Raw genomic sequence first — 14,549 nt, 5'->3', positions numbered from 1 at the left:
TACAGTTGATCATTGTTAGTTCATGTTAGTTCACAGGACATTAACTAATGTTAACAAACAACTTTTGATTTTAATAATGCATTAATAAATGCTAATATAAACTAAGATCATAAAATGCTGTAGAAAGAACTAATGTAGAAAGAACTAATGTTAACTAATAAAACCTTATTATGAAGTGTTACCAGAAATTGTAACAAAACAACACTGTGGTCTTTTTATTCGAGACTATGTGGAATATGTTTAATATTTACTGTCAGGTGCTGTTCAAGGCGCCACTGTCTCTTTGAAACTGGACAGAAGTTTGTTCATTTTACCTCTTACATCGGCTCTCTGAAATAAATGTCCTATTCCGAATGCAGTGGGATTCTCCTTCCCTACGTCTGGCCGATTAAAAAGTCCACTAAGCCAAATCTAGTTCAAAAATAGGCCCTGGCCGCTGCATTTTCAATCCATTTGGGCCTCTGCATCAATGTCTCAAAGCATTTCCCAGTTGTTTTTGGTTGTCAGCTAGTTTGGAGGGTGTGAGCAGGTTTGGGCTGTAGTGTGGCAGCAGCCGGTATTGAGGTGCTGCATGTTTAATAGCATCTAGAGGGAATGTCAATTACACGTGTAAGATTGATTTGGCTTTTCTGTGCTCTCCACAGAGATCCGCGTTGATTCCCTCAGACTGTATCTCACACCCCACCCATCTCACCCTAACACCTACACACACACAAATGCATATCAGTATTTTTTCCATTCTTCAATTCTCTTTCAAATATGTTATTTTCTTTTAGAACTTTTAGAACTTCTTTTCTTTTAGAACTTTTAGAACCCTAATTGACCCTTGATTGACAGGCGATCTGACCAATCAAAACGCCGAAACCACCTTCTGTCCAACAAACAAATCAGACAGGAGAGTAAATCAACTTCAGACTTAAATAAAATATGTTCTGATGTTCATTCTAGTTTTTTTCATGCTTTAAGTAAAAAAGAAAAGACGATCGGTTCACATGACAGTTGATCTAAGACAATACAGTGATCTGTCACAACAGTAAAGAGCCACAAAACAGTATTCATTGTTTGCATTTCTTTAAAATATTACAACATTTTAAAGCTGAGACCTTGTTTTTTTAATACCAGAAGTAACCTACTCTGTCTTGACTGTTAGCGTGTTGTCAGTTCATTTTTCAGATGTATTTTTGTGTTGGAACATGATGTGTAGTGTGAGAGCACCATTGTTTGTCGGACAAAGCAACAGTAGCTAAGGAGGGCGGGTTTCTGCGAAGGGTCAAATCTGGTAAACAATCAATAAAAATCATAAAATATAACAGGTATTTAAACCTGTTATCTGTCATGCCAACTTTTTCCCCCTCACATATTTTATTAATCATCATTAATTAGATATAATTCAAAAGCTTAAACAATCAAAGTTCTTCCTGTGAACACCGGAGATTGCATTACAATGTAAATGGTACTTTAAATCTTTTTTAGCAGGCTCCTTCCCCTAGTGGGCGAAGTCAGGTGTCATATTACAAAATTTACTACAATATTTTATAATCAACACACTTGACAAAATACATATCGTTGAAAAGTCTCAAGTTTATTTGGTGAGTATTTTGTGATAGAAGTAATATTGTGACAGAAATGTATGGATTTGTGACAAAAAAAAATGTATTAAAAAGTAAACCCAGTGGCTATTTTTGGTATTGCACCTAAACAAAAATCTCACAGGAACCTCAATTTTTGTAATATCAACTTCAAATTTGCAGCATAACATATTTAAACACATGGCTTTGATTTTATAGCAACTTTAGACTGCAAAACATTTTGTAAAATATTAATTTTATAAATTTTCTTTTATTTTACATTTTCTTTACAGTAAACAAACTTCTTCTTCTTTTTTTTTAAATGATCAGCAATAATTGATTGATAAATTATCTTAAAAAAAGACCAATCTTTTTAAGTTCATACCATTTAAAGGCACAATATGTAAGATTTTTTATTAAAATATTGAAAAATCACTAGAACATTGTTATATATTTTGTTGTCTTGTGCACATGCGTTATCCAAAATGTTTGTAAGAATGTTTAAATCCAGAAAAATAAAATATTTAACTAGTGTAATAGACTGTGTCATTAGGGTTGCAAAAAGGTGGAAAATTTCAGAAACATTCTAGAAATTTTGTAAACTTTCTAGCACTTTTTGGAATATTCTGGGAATTTTTGGAAACTTTCTGGAAATTTATCGGAAATTTTCCACCCCTTTGCAAACTTACGTGTCATTATGTCGCCTGCCACTGACATCATACACCCTTGAGTTCCAAAGATGCTTTAATATGCTATGCGTTTTATTAGACAGTGGAGGAATGCACAGAGTAGCATTATAACAGAACTTTCAATCCACTCAAATGTATGTAGTATGGTAAAACAGCACTACTTTTACCCACATACGCATGACCGGAAGGAGGGGAACCGGTCAACTGTGGCATAATAAAATCTGTGAACATGATATCTGCCCAAGTCCTGTCAGATTGAATTGGCTGTGGGGATGAAGATGACAATTCCTATAATTCAACACTCAACCACAGTGTCATCAAACTACGCCGTTGTTTCTTTGTTTGTCTTGAATATGTACCCTCTAGTGGCAAAAATGGACATATTGTGCCGTTAAGTTCATTTAAGGGGGGGGTGACACTTAAGAGGTTAAAGTTTGTTTGCAACCACCCAAGCACTTAGAACACCCTGAAACTTCAGGACAAACTCATTAAAAAATCATGCAGAACTCGTTAGCTACTACATAACCACCCAAAACACCCCAGCAACATCTTGAAACCACATTATGACGCAATAAAAACCACTCCAAATGCCTGGCAACCCAACAGAACACTCTAGCATTGTGATGCCAAGTTTTCTACCACTCACACTTTCTTCTGAAAATGTTCTACTGCTCAATTTCACATAAAGAAAGCATTAACTATATATTTCAAGGACGTTAATTGCCCAATGTCACTTTTTGGAGCATTCAGTTGAAGCTTTCTCCACTCAAGAATTATTCTATAAAACATTCTTCATACTAGCTGGTTTATTACCAGACATTTACGTGGATTAATCCCTTAACTGCCATTTAGTCTGAAGTAAATCACAACACAGATGTCAATATCACCAAATTGCTTTTCTCTTGAGAGGAGAAGAGAGGTAATAATTGCTGGCAGTGTGCGAGGCAAGAGCAATAATGGCTTTATTCAGATGTTGTAATCTCAGTAGATTTGTGAAGTTTAGCCACGCCATTTTCCAGCATGCAACGGCTAACTCGCACAATTACCGCAATCCGTCATCTCATCTTTCAGCACGATTCGCTTCTACTGAAAAAAAATCGTTTATTTGGCTTTTTCACTTCTGTTCCTGTGGGTTACAGATTGCTCGGAATTCAATTTGTGCCACAGAGCAGGCTGAGACGGGTGTTTCCCACTGCATTCTGGGATATGGAAACCCCTGACTAGCTTTAAGTACTGCTAGCACTCACCCCCTGTCAAAAAGAATGAAATGCATGCTGGGAGAAAAGACTTCTGTGTGTTCTCTCCACACAGTGATATGTCACTCCTGTTTATCTCTCATTCTGTTCGACGTGTTTCTCTAGCTGTCATTCTCTCTCCACTCAGAGCGAAGTCAACACTCGCTCTGTTAATTAACAGTTTGAGGAGATCACTCTTTAACACCTACATTTGGCTTGCTGTCTTATTTACCAAGAAATACAGCAATGACAGTTACATTTCCATTAATTTTCAATCCTTATTAGATACAAATTATCTCACTCCCAGAGTTTTCTGACATGTGCCGGACATTTGTACAAAACACAATAATGCGCATTATTTTCATACATATGGGTCAAATTTCAGTATGTTTCACATTCCAGACTGCGGTAGAATAGTGTATGTGTGTGCATGTGTCTTGGTCTTTATGAGTCATGGAGCAAAATATGATTGTGACTATACGACAGGTTATGTTACCTTGAGTCTGAGATAGACTTGTAATACATCAAAATACATCAAAAATATATTGCGGCTTGACTATATGTGAAACATGGGCCTGGGCAAGAAATTAAGTCACAAAATCTCATAACTTTTACTTCAGCTTGCAATCATTGCAAGCAAAGGCTCTTTCCGAAATGTCACTAAGAACTAAGCACAGTATGAAATCTCACAAAATCTGTCAAGAACATATTTAGCCCACAAAAAAAAAAAAAATTTAAAGAATTTTGAAAAATCACTTGAAAGAAATAAAGAGGGAGTGAGGGAGGGAGGGAAGGAGGAAAGAAAAAAGAAAGAAAGAAAGAAAGAAAGAAAGAAAGAAAGAAAGATGGAAAAAAGAAAGAAAGAAAGAAAGAAAGAAAGAAAAAAGAAGAAAGAAGAAAAGAAAGAAAAGAAAGAAAGAAAAAGAAAGAAAAAGAAAGAAAGAAAGAAAGAAAGAAAGGAGGGAAGGAGGGAGGGAAGGGAAGGAAAGAAAGAAAGAAAGAAAGAAAGAAAGAATGGAGGGAGGGAGGAAGGAAAGAAAGAAAGACAGAAAGAAAGAACAGAGGGAGGGAGGGAAGGAAAGAAAAAGAAAGAAAGAAAGAAAGAAAGAAAGAAAGAAAGAAAGAAAGAAAGAAAGAAAGAAAGAAAGTCTCAAAATATAGAGTAAAGAAGGAAGGAAGGAAGCAACAACAGAATCATTTGTACTTTTGTTCTCCACTATCTCCACTCTGTTAGGAGAAAAATAGCAAGATTCATTGTTACCAAACAGATTAATTTTTACGTTTGTTGTAATTGGACTTTACTTTTCTGATAAATGTATATAAAATTCTCAATATAGGGCAATATAATGTTTTGTGCAATAGTGCATTATTTATTAATTTATTAATAAATTTATTAATATTTTATTTATTAATAATTAATTTATTTATTTATTTCAAATATTTCTAGCAAAGCAGATAACATCCTGAGTTGTTTTTCTTTCTGAACCACTAAGCGCCCCCTATAGGAAACCACGTTTTGGCCTGTTAAAAAAAAAAACCCTGCTACATCATTCATCTGGTTTCCAGTTCATTGAATACTTCCTGTCATCTCCCAAAGTGCATTCTTGGATACATGGCAAGCAACAAGCTAATGCTCTGATATTCACACACCTTTCAACATTACATGAAGATCACTGTCCAGCCAATAGAGCAGTCACTGTACTTGTTACAGCACAAAATCCTGACCTTTGTCAAACAGTGCTTTGTACTACTATTAATACATTCAAATTCACATCACGCTTCGAGTTAAAATGCCACCAGCAAATCCAGAACAATATGAACTTAAAAAAGGCTATCCACTTTGATAGCGAAGCAGCAGAAAAGATTTGATCCGTTTAATTATATTAATCAAGGTAGTGAAGAGAAATTACTACAAACACTTAATCTATAATCGCAGCCTAATCACTAACAGGTATTAACCTTTTACTATATTATGCTAAGCAAAGGTCTGTATTCTTGATTAGCATTCCTAAGTTTCTGCCAATAAATATTTTGGAATGCTGATTTCACTGATTAAAGTCTTAATGCATAATTTTAAGCACCTGTGGCCAGATATTTTGAACAGAAACACGGTGAAATAACCTTCAGTGCAAAGCATAATGTTTATAGGTAGTTAAAACAGTTCAATACTGAAGAAAAACATTTCATTTAAAGTTTCCATCTTTAATGTTTACCTTCGAGCAACAAAGATGAATTTGGCAATCAATGTAAACATGAGAAGTAGCGCTCTGAATTGGAGCTTAATGTCAAACATGAATCCTACAAGAGGCTTGTATACACCACTGGTGATTTTCTCTTTCTTTTATGACATTTTGAGAACAAAAACATCACCGTGACACTTGAAAGAAAATAAAAATGCAGGCTTGCCTCATCGGGACCTAAATTGAGGGAATGATCAAGAAAATGTCTTATAAGAAGAAAACAATACGGCAACACCTGCATCTAATTTAATCCCATTATCTTCAGATTACTCTTGCTTTATAAAATTTCTTACTCAAACGTCCATGCTTGTTGCCCACAGACCCCCCTGCTGAATCTGCCATTATGCACAGATTAATTAGTGGATTTGAGAGAGAGCGAGAGAAGGATGGAACTAAAATTGGACCGAATTAATGGACTAAGTAAGAAGGCTATATGAAATAATCTGGCAGATATTGTCATGCAACAGGTGGAAAAGAATGTGAGGCACACCGAAGAGTGTCTGAATCATTTTTGGTGAACAGTCCTTTCAAGGTGGGAGTATTTCTGCCACTGGATTTTCCATAATCTCTTGATATTGTACAGTTAAAGTCAACTAATTTGATGTTAAAAATTAGATCTTTTCTTTGGAACTACATGAAGAGTTCAGATGCAAAAGCCTCTAAATCCATCTGATGTATTTCTTTAAAATTAGCATTTCTTTCTGACTACTTTGTATAGGTTTCTATGTAAGTACTGGTACTTCTGGTTGAGCTGAGGCTGGAATTTGAAGCAAAAGTATTTGATGGACGTATACTATGTGTCAGAAGCATTCACTCAGTACCATTATCTCATTTTTGACCGAGATGGCTTTTAGCTGGTTTTGCATCTTCACATATTCATCAATGAATCGTTCAAAAGGGATTTTTTTTAAAAAGTAAACATGGCCAGTTTTCATGTTGACTTCAACTGAATTATTAGCTTGAACTACAACTGGTTGGTAATGCTAGCAATAAGTCATTGTGCCATACTGCTATGAGTTTGCCATTTCCAGTAGGGCGCTATTCATTTTTCAAGTTAAAAAAATGACCTGGTATTGAATGTTTGGAATGCGGTTCCACTGGAGAGTTATTTGTTTCAACAGGCGAAATTATCTCGAAGGGTAAAATGTTTGTGGTGGCTGTTCATTTTTGTCTAGCAAAGGCATTTTCAATGTTATTTGTCTTCATTTACATTGCTTGCCAAATACTTCATGGCAGAGCTACCATTCATATCAGAAAAAATAAAAACGGTTGCCCTTCAGCTGTCCACCCACAAACCCATGCACAGGACATGTCTTTGTTTTTATCGTTTTTGTCTTTCTTTGAAATATAAAATAGCTTTTTTAGTTTTCACAAGTGTGTGCATTAGGGATCAAGAAAGGACACTGAATAGCAAGAATAGCAAGGTTTTGTGGGGGAATACATTAGTCTTGGCATTACAATTGATGTAAGTTTATGTGCCTTTCAAAGAATCAAACATACGATGTTTATTATTCAATAAAACGAAATACGACCTCAATATCACTCAGGTTGGAAGTAACGCATTAGTCAAGCAGGTTTGCAAGCCACAATTCTTTGTAAAGCTGCACTGGAACAATATGTTGTGAAAAGCGCTGTACAAATAAAAACAAATTGCAAATAGTTATCCAATACAACATGAGGGAAGATAAATATGTTTCATATCAGGTGAGCACTTGGAGAAGTAAACCACAGGAAGTTGTTTTCCACATCTAGCAAACCATCATGCAGTTAGGGCTTGAATCAAAGACACAGTGTTGACTGCACAATATGTTTTTACCATCCAATTAATTGCATTTTAGGAGTCAGTTGGTAGCATAGTGTTATAAGATCAGGCATACTGCTTCTTCCCCTTACATGTGTTGCGCTAAAGGAAGCCAGAAATAGATTTGAGCGAGTTAACAGCATTAGCTGAGACTGTGTCACGTATGACAACTGGTGCTGGTTGCATATTTTATAGGGTTCTCAGGAACTTTTGGTGACTAACTTCTTACTAACTGGCTACAAAAAAGCTCAATTCTCTCCTTCTGCTGACTGACATGAACTTCTTCAGGAAAAGTCACTCATTTCATAAACCTTTGTTAAATATATGAGGAAAGATACTGTTATAAGCAATCACCGCTGCACATTGATATGCATAAAAACAATTACATGCTCATAGATCAGCAGTACAATAACAAATGCTAGCGCTAACCAATTACAAACAAGCACAACCCCTAAACCCATAACATTCTTCAGCTCTTGGTTCTGTGAATCTGTGATATACAGAGAGCCAGCATTAATCCTCATTCCCATTTGCATAATAAAAAATCATTATAAACTACAGCTGTTTCTTTATTCATAAAGTACCTAAGGAAAGAAACTTCAGGCCTACTCAATTATTCCTTATACTGCAATGACACTGAATACTTAATGAAAGTCATCTTTTTACTTTGCCTATTGTTACGTTTCCCTGTATACCTACTGAGAATGAAAAAGACCATATATATTGAAGCTACTGAATATGCTATTCATCCAGCACAAGTCTAGGAAAATTCAATTAACCGATATGATAATGGCAGCAGCTCTGAGCTGAAGTGATTGACTTCTGCTGGTGGGACATACTGAAGTTCATTCCCCTGAGGTTACTTGCTCCCCATATCCATCCTGAAAGTTTTCACTGGTTGACTGTCATCTCACTAATAAATGTGTCGTGTTAGTGAGTACAGTGTTTAAATTAGAAAATGCCCTCAGATTTTACCTGAAGGCAAGAAAACATCTGCTCTGACAAGCGACGGAAGGAGAATATAATGGGGATGAGAAATCACATCTGAAATGTAGTTGTTCTGATGTGATATGTTGCACAGGAGAATTGTGGGAAATGCTTATTATAGCTCATTGCAAAGCAATCTTCTGTAAATTTTCACAATATACAAAGAAAGAAAGAAAGTTAGATCACTTATTAATTAAATATTATAATAGATTTGTAAGCTACGTGTTTTGTAGAACAATTAACACATCTAATCGAAGCATTTGTTATTCACATGTAGTGCTAATGGGTCTAAAAGAGTTATTAGCGTATTATTAATAATACACAGACCCTTCATGTACTATAACTCCGCCTCTGCACTAACAACAAAAAGCCTCATATCAAATTGCATATTTAAATTATGTTTGTTAAATTTCTATTGTGTCTTTTAAAAAATGCATGAGATTACAAAGATGATGATTTGAGATTAAATGGGTTAAATAACCAATATTGCAGAGATCAGAGTGCAATATGTTTAAGATGTGATCACATATCATTGTGCCTCTGTATGACATGGTTTCATTCAGTTATTCACACAAAATCTCTGCTAAAGTGTTTCAGGTAACAAACAAGACCTATGCATTACCTAAAAATATCCCTGCTGGGGAAAATAAATAAATAAATAAAAAAGCCAGCCTAAGCTGATGTGCTGTCTTAGCTGGTTTGAGATGGTCTCATAGTCTGGCCAAGCTGGTGTTTAGCTGATTTAGGCAGTCGGCAAGCTAGTCCCCCAGCCTGACCAGCTTAAACGCTACTAAAATCCCTCTAAAACCACTAAGCCAAGGGTATTTTAAAACGGTTTAAACAGTTTTTTATATCTTTTCCACCAAAAGGAACACAGTTAACACTTAACATTCAGAAGCGTGAGTAGCAGCTGGTGAGCCAACATCACAACATTCATAAGTGTGCTGTGCATAGGAAACGTGTTGCACAGGAAAGTGTAGCTACTTCATTTTGCCAGGGTTAGTGAAAGACCAAGCCAGTTTAACACAAAAAAAACTGGCGTGAAACGCATATGAAGCAATCACTTGGACATCAACAATGGACATCTGTTCGTCTCTGCGCCCTAAATCCCTCACGCACAGCCTTTACACACATACACACGCACCTTCAGACACTCTCATTTAGATCAGAATGTGGAGATAGTGCTTTGAAAATTCTCAGAAGGGTTTTTCAGCTTTAGCAAATGAACTGCGTGTTTTTTCCACTTACGCTGCTGTTTTGGCCGGACCAGTGCACCATGGCTTGGTTATGAGCGGAATCCCCTGTCAGCGCAAAGGTAGAGCTGGTAAGTTTCAGCTCCTCCTGTCGCGATGTGGCCGTTCTCCGCTCTTCCCTGTTCCATCTCAAATCAGAGCGGGGGACTCTGCGCGCAGCCCGCGCGGTGCTGTTGCCAAAAGCCGGCGGCGAGCGCGCACCTGGGGGGGAGCCGGGTCCTTGGGTGCTTCTACGCACTCGGTGATGGGGCTCTCCAGGGGCTGAACCTTGTGAACCTGGACGTTTGAGGTTATAAACTTTGCCATGACTGCGCATCGACTTCCATTTATCATCGGGTGGCATTTTCTCTGAGCGGAGCCTTTCTGTATTCCTTTTACGCACGGAGTGAGCGTGTTCGCAGTTGTCGGTTGCGCCGCAGTCGGGTTGAACAGTTTCAGCACCAGCCGAATTAAACAGCGCCGTTGACCCATCTCCATTTTTGTCACTAACTTTATCAAAATCGACACCATTGTCCATCCTCACCAGTAATTCCCGACCGCTCCACTTATCCAGCAGGTGACATGACCTGCAAGTTATCACTGTTTTGGTCACCGGAACCCGAGCGAACAAAACCAAAAGCAGGGTGCAGAAAGCATTAACCCGGCAATATCTGATTCCTCTCTCCATCGCGGATAACAGCACGATACAGTGTCCTTTTCCTCTCTTCAGCGTCAGTTATTGACGGAAAGAAGTCCTCATACAAGTTGCAGCGTGGTGAAGCAGCCACAGTTGAGATGTTGTGGAAAAGTGCGATTCAGCGAAGCGCTCCAACTTGAAGGATTTGATCAAATGAAGCTCTCCACGCACTGAGGGGAGGAGCTCGGGGGATTACAGAGGAGAGCAAGACCATAAAGACGCGATTCTTTCCAGTGCCACAACATTCATATTCACTCGGGCATTTTCCAACAATGCTGCGTGCAATAAAACATAATACGGACGCAATTTGAGCGCTGCTTTGTTCGTCGCATTGCTTCTCAGCGACGGACTTTTCAGACGTAGAGAAAATGAATTTCACTCTGAGCTTGAGTACATTTTGTCACTGGTAATTCGCATATTAATAGCCCGAGAGACAATTATGACGTTTGTCTGGATGTGGGAATTATTAAACATTAATAGCAGTGAGCGAATTAAGTGGCTTGTTCAATTCATTTTCTTTCAGCAATTCTCTCGAGGCTTGTTTAGCAACCGAATTACCACACTTTTTTAGTGAAAGGCGATATTTTTTAGTAGCTAAACACATTAGTGTTCTACCTGTAGCATGTAAATGTGATATAACGTCACGGATAATAGCCTACTTATTATTTTTTATCTATAACCTATGTCCGTTACAGATCTTAAATTAAAGCGCTCGACTTGCGAAGTTTTGCTATTGTTATCTGACCCCATAAACTCCCCATGATTAGAAACGGATATAAAGATTTACCTAAGAATTTCAATTCAACATTAATTTGATGTTCACGCACGTCCCGGGACAATTCGCATTCTCCACAGCATCCTTTGGATCGATGAGCGAATTGCAAATGGATCTGATGCGCATCAATCAGGTTTTTTGTGAAGTTGTGCTCCAATTCCACGACAACAAACCTAACACAACCGCACCATATAACTGCAAGGCAAAATTAGTATCTAAAGACAACTAAAAATGTTGATGTATAATGCTAATTATGTGCTAGTTTTGCTGAAAGCAATCCATACCTGCAACCCATATCTGAAAGCAGATGCCTGCTTTCATGCCTTCAGGCTCAGAATCTCCCTCTTGATCACTTTTTTTTTCTTGAAGAGAAAGATCTATACCCTGCCACATCAAACATCAAGCCTATACAGATTAACTCATCAGCCCACATTTCTCTTTTGTAAATATGAGAAAGAGTGTTAGTACAAAGTTTATGGTACACATACTATACCGAATACAGCTCATTAAAACATTTTCTCACTCTCACACATTATTTTGCTTTAGAAATGGATTGAATGCTCACATTAAAGAAATTCTTTGGATTCATGTAGCAAATGTCAATACCAAGAGAAGCAGTAATATATCTCTCTCCTATGCTCATCTACTCTTACTTTTTTTTTTTTTCTAACACAGTGGTTCCAACACTGCATATTTTGCATGTCTCCTTATGTCAGACCACACCCATTTCAAGTCTTGGAGTTTCTAATATATATATGTGTGTGTGTGTGTGTGTGTGCAACCCTGGACCATAAAACCAGTCATAAGGGTCAACTGAATAAATAAGCTTTCCATTGATGTATGGTTTGTTAGAACAGGACAATATTTGCTCGAGATTTGGTCGAGTTTTGATGTATTTACAAAATATCTTTGTGGAATACGATCTTTACTCAATATCTTGATTTTTGGCATAAAAAAAAAAAAATTGAATTTTGACCCATACAATGCATTTTTGGCTATTGCTACAAATGTGCACGTGTTACTTATGACTGGTTTTGTGGTCCAGGGTCACATATGACATCTGAAAAATATTGATTTTTATTAATAATTTATTGAATGGTGGTTTACATGGTGGAAATATTTTATGTCTTGGTTGTTCATTTACACAACAACAGAATTTGGGGCCTGAAAATGCAAACTTCTGTAAACACATTTTTGAAGATGATACCGCTATTATTGTCAAATTTAGCTAAAACAGTGACGTCATGCACACGCGTATTGCTTGTTCAGTCTATAGGTATGTGTGCAAGTGCATAGTGTTTGCAGTGCTGGGTAGTATCTGATTACATGTAATCTGGATTATGTAATCCGATTCCAAAAATTAAGTACTTGTAATTAGAGTGTATTACATTTTAAAATGCTCATAATCAGATTACAGTTACTTTTTATGGATTACATGATTACATATTATTCACACAATCATAGTTAATTATTCATAGTTGATTGATTCCTCTTAATTCTTCTTCTTCTTCTTTTCCTCTTTAAAATTTTCGTTTCTAAAAAACCTACTGTGTCATATCATTTATCTTTGACTAAATGTGACTGAACTGAAATGTCATAAAAATAAATGTGCAAACCATGCCTATGAATTTGATAAAAAATAGCATCTCTTAAGCAATTAGACCAAGTATGACACAAATAATGAAGTCTGGAATAAAATATATATTTCAAATCTGGAAGACTTTAGGCATATAATGCCATTGTTTTCATGTTTATTAATGCTTGTTGATATAATGCAGGGATTCTCAAATTTGTTTTTTGTCAACCAAACCCCTTGAAATATTTAGGGGAGACAGGGGATGAAAGTAACTTTTTTTCTTTCTTTCTTTTTTTTTTTTTGAGCATCAGTAACTCAGTGGTTGTTTGTGCTAGATCTCTCAAATATATGATATATGGTAGCCACATTTGTCTACTACAAATAAATCTCACTTGGACGTGCATTGCATAATCACAGATTATGTGAGTTAATGTAAAATACAAAGAGTTCCGTTGTTACAACCTACCCCACTACTGTCACTAGCTGTGTTGCCATCTACCTATTTTTATGTGAATTTTGGAATATTGCATACAAAATGCTGGATGGAAATGTCAAGATGTGCATAAATTCTAAACATGTGCACAAAAACTGCACATGCTCATTTGAGGCAGATTTTATAAAATAAGAAGATATGTGCAAACTATGATGGAAACACATTTTACATAAACCCCTTGATGTGCAACAAAACCTCATATGACTTTGCCTCAATAGAGGATGTGATTGGATAATTGGACTCATTGGAAACATCACAAGGAGTTGGTTGTAACATTTTTAATGAACTGCTACAACTATCACCACCCCAAACAGCCATAACATAGCAAACTGTTTTAGCATGTGGGTTTTAAGTTAGCATGTATGCAAAGTATCAAATTAAACTAGAGAAACAGCTACTTTCGGTTATGTAAGTCAAATAATTTTATCTACAACACAATGATTGCTAGGCAAAAAATAATATTAATGAAAAAAATTACTTTCCATCCTGAAAATCAGTTTTTTGGTCATAAAATCTACAAGGTTGCTCACATTCACATGCCACTTCTCCTGTAACATTAAAAAGGAGAATGGACTGTGTGATATTGATGACATCACCACAGCTCCTTTCTGACTTGTCAAACTGACAATGTTACAACTTACCCAGTGTTACAACACACCCTGTTCTCCCCTACTTGAAATATGTCTGAGGTAAAAAAAATACTTACTTGAAATATATCTTGGTGTTAAGTTTTTAAACAAATTTGATAAAAAAAGTAATATAAAAGTAATCTAAAACCTAGAGTAATCTAGTAACCTAGATTACGTTACTAACTACAATTTTTATTATGTAATCTGTAATTAGTAACGGACTACAATTTGTAAGTAATCTATCCAGATATAAGTGTTTGTTAACAAAGTGATATCGCCAGCTACTGGCGTGGCATGCATAATACAGTGGTTTTTAGCTATTTCGTGGATCCGTGTGAAATGGGATCATTTTGACAAGGGTGTAGTGCAAAAAACATTTCCATTTTTAGTACACTGTTTAGTAGGGGTGTCACAATACTCAATATAATATCGAACTGTTCGGTACGACATCCACGGTTCAATACACGCTTGTGAATTGCATTTTTTCTGTTTTGCATTTAAATAATTTCCTTGTTTTATTTATCTCAAAATTTGCTGTGTGTGCCTGTGATTTCACGTGCTGAGATGAGGAAATGCGTTCCGTTTATATTATATCCGTTTATATTTGAAAAAGAAACACTTGCAGAG

The 14,549-nt window shown here is 36.4% G+C and overlaps 1 protein-coding gene across 3 annotated transcripts in view; it reads right to left on the bottom strand.

Moving 5' to 3' along the window:
• The window catches only part of LOC127180920 (VPS10 domain-containing receptor SorCS1), a 204,307-nt gene extending 192,750 nt beyond the window's left edge, over nt 1-11,557 (bottom strand). For 2 of the 3 annotated variants that reach the window (XR_007829723.1, XM_051135358.1), the window contains exon 1: nt 9,769-11,556. Coding sequence is in view for 2 of the 3 variants with exons in the window: in XM_051135358.1 (XP_050991315.1) it covers nt 9,769-10,440 (672 nt within the window). In the remaining variant the exon portion in view is untranslated. Of the gene's footprint in view, nt 1-9,768 lie in introns of all 3 variants that reach the window. The other variant, XM_051135439.1, reaches the window with a different exon arrangement.
• Between the last annotated feature and the right edge of the window lie 2,992 nt (nt 11,558-14,549).

This window comes from Labeo rohita, chromosome 1 (assembly GCF_022985175.1).
Source record: "Labeo rohita strain BAU-BD-2019 chromosome 1, IGBB_LRoh.1.0, whole genome shotgun sequence".
In the NCBI taxonomy this organism is placed as follows: Eukaryota; Metazoa; Chordata; class Actinopteri; order Cypriniformes; family Cyprinidae; genus Labeo; species Labeo rohita.
The sequence above is the reverse complement of the archived record's forward strand: the minus strand, read 5'-3'. Positions and strand labels throughout refer to the sequence as shown.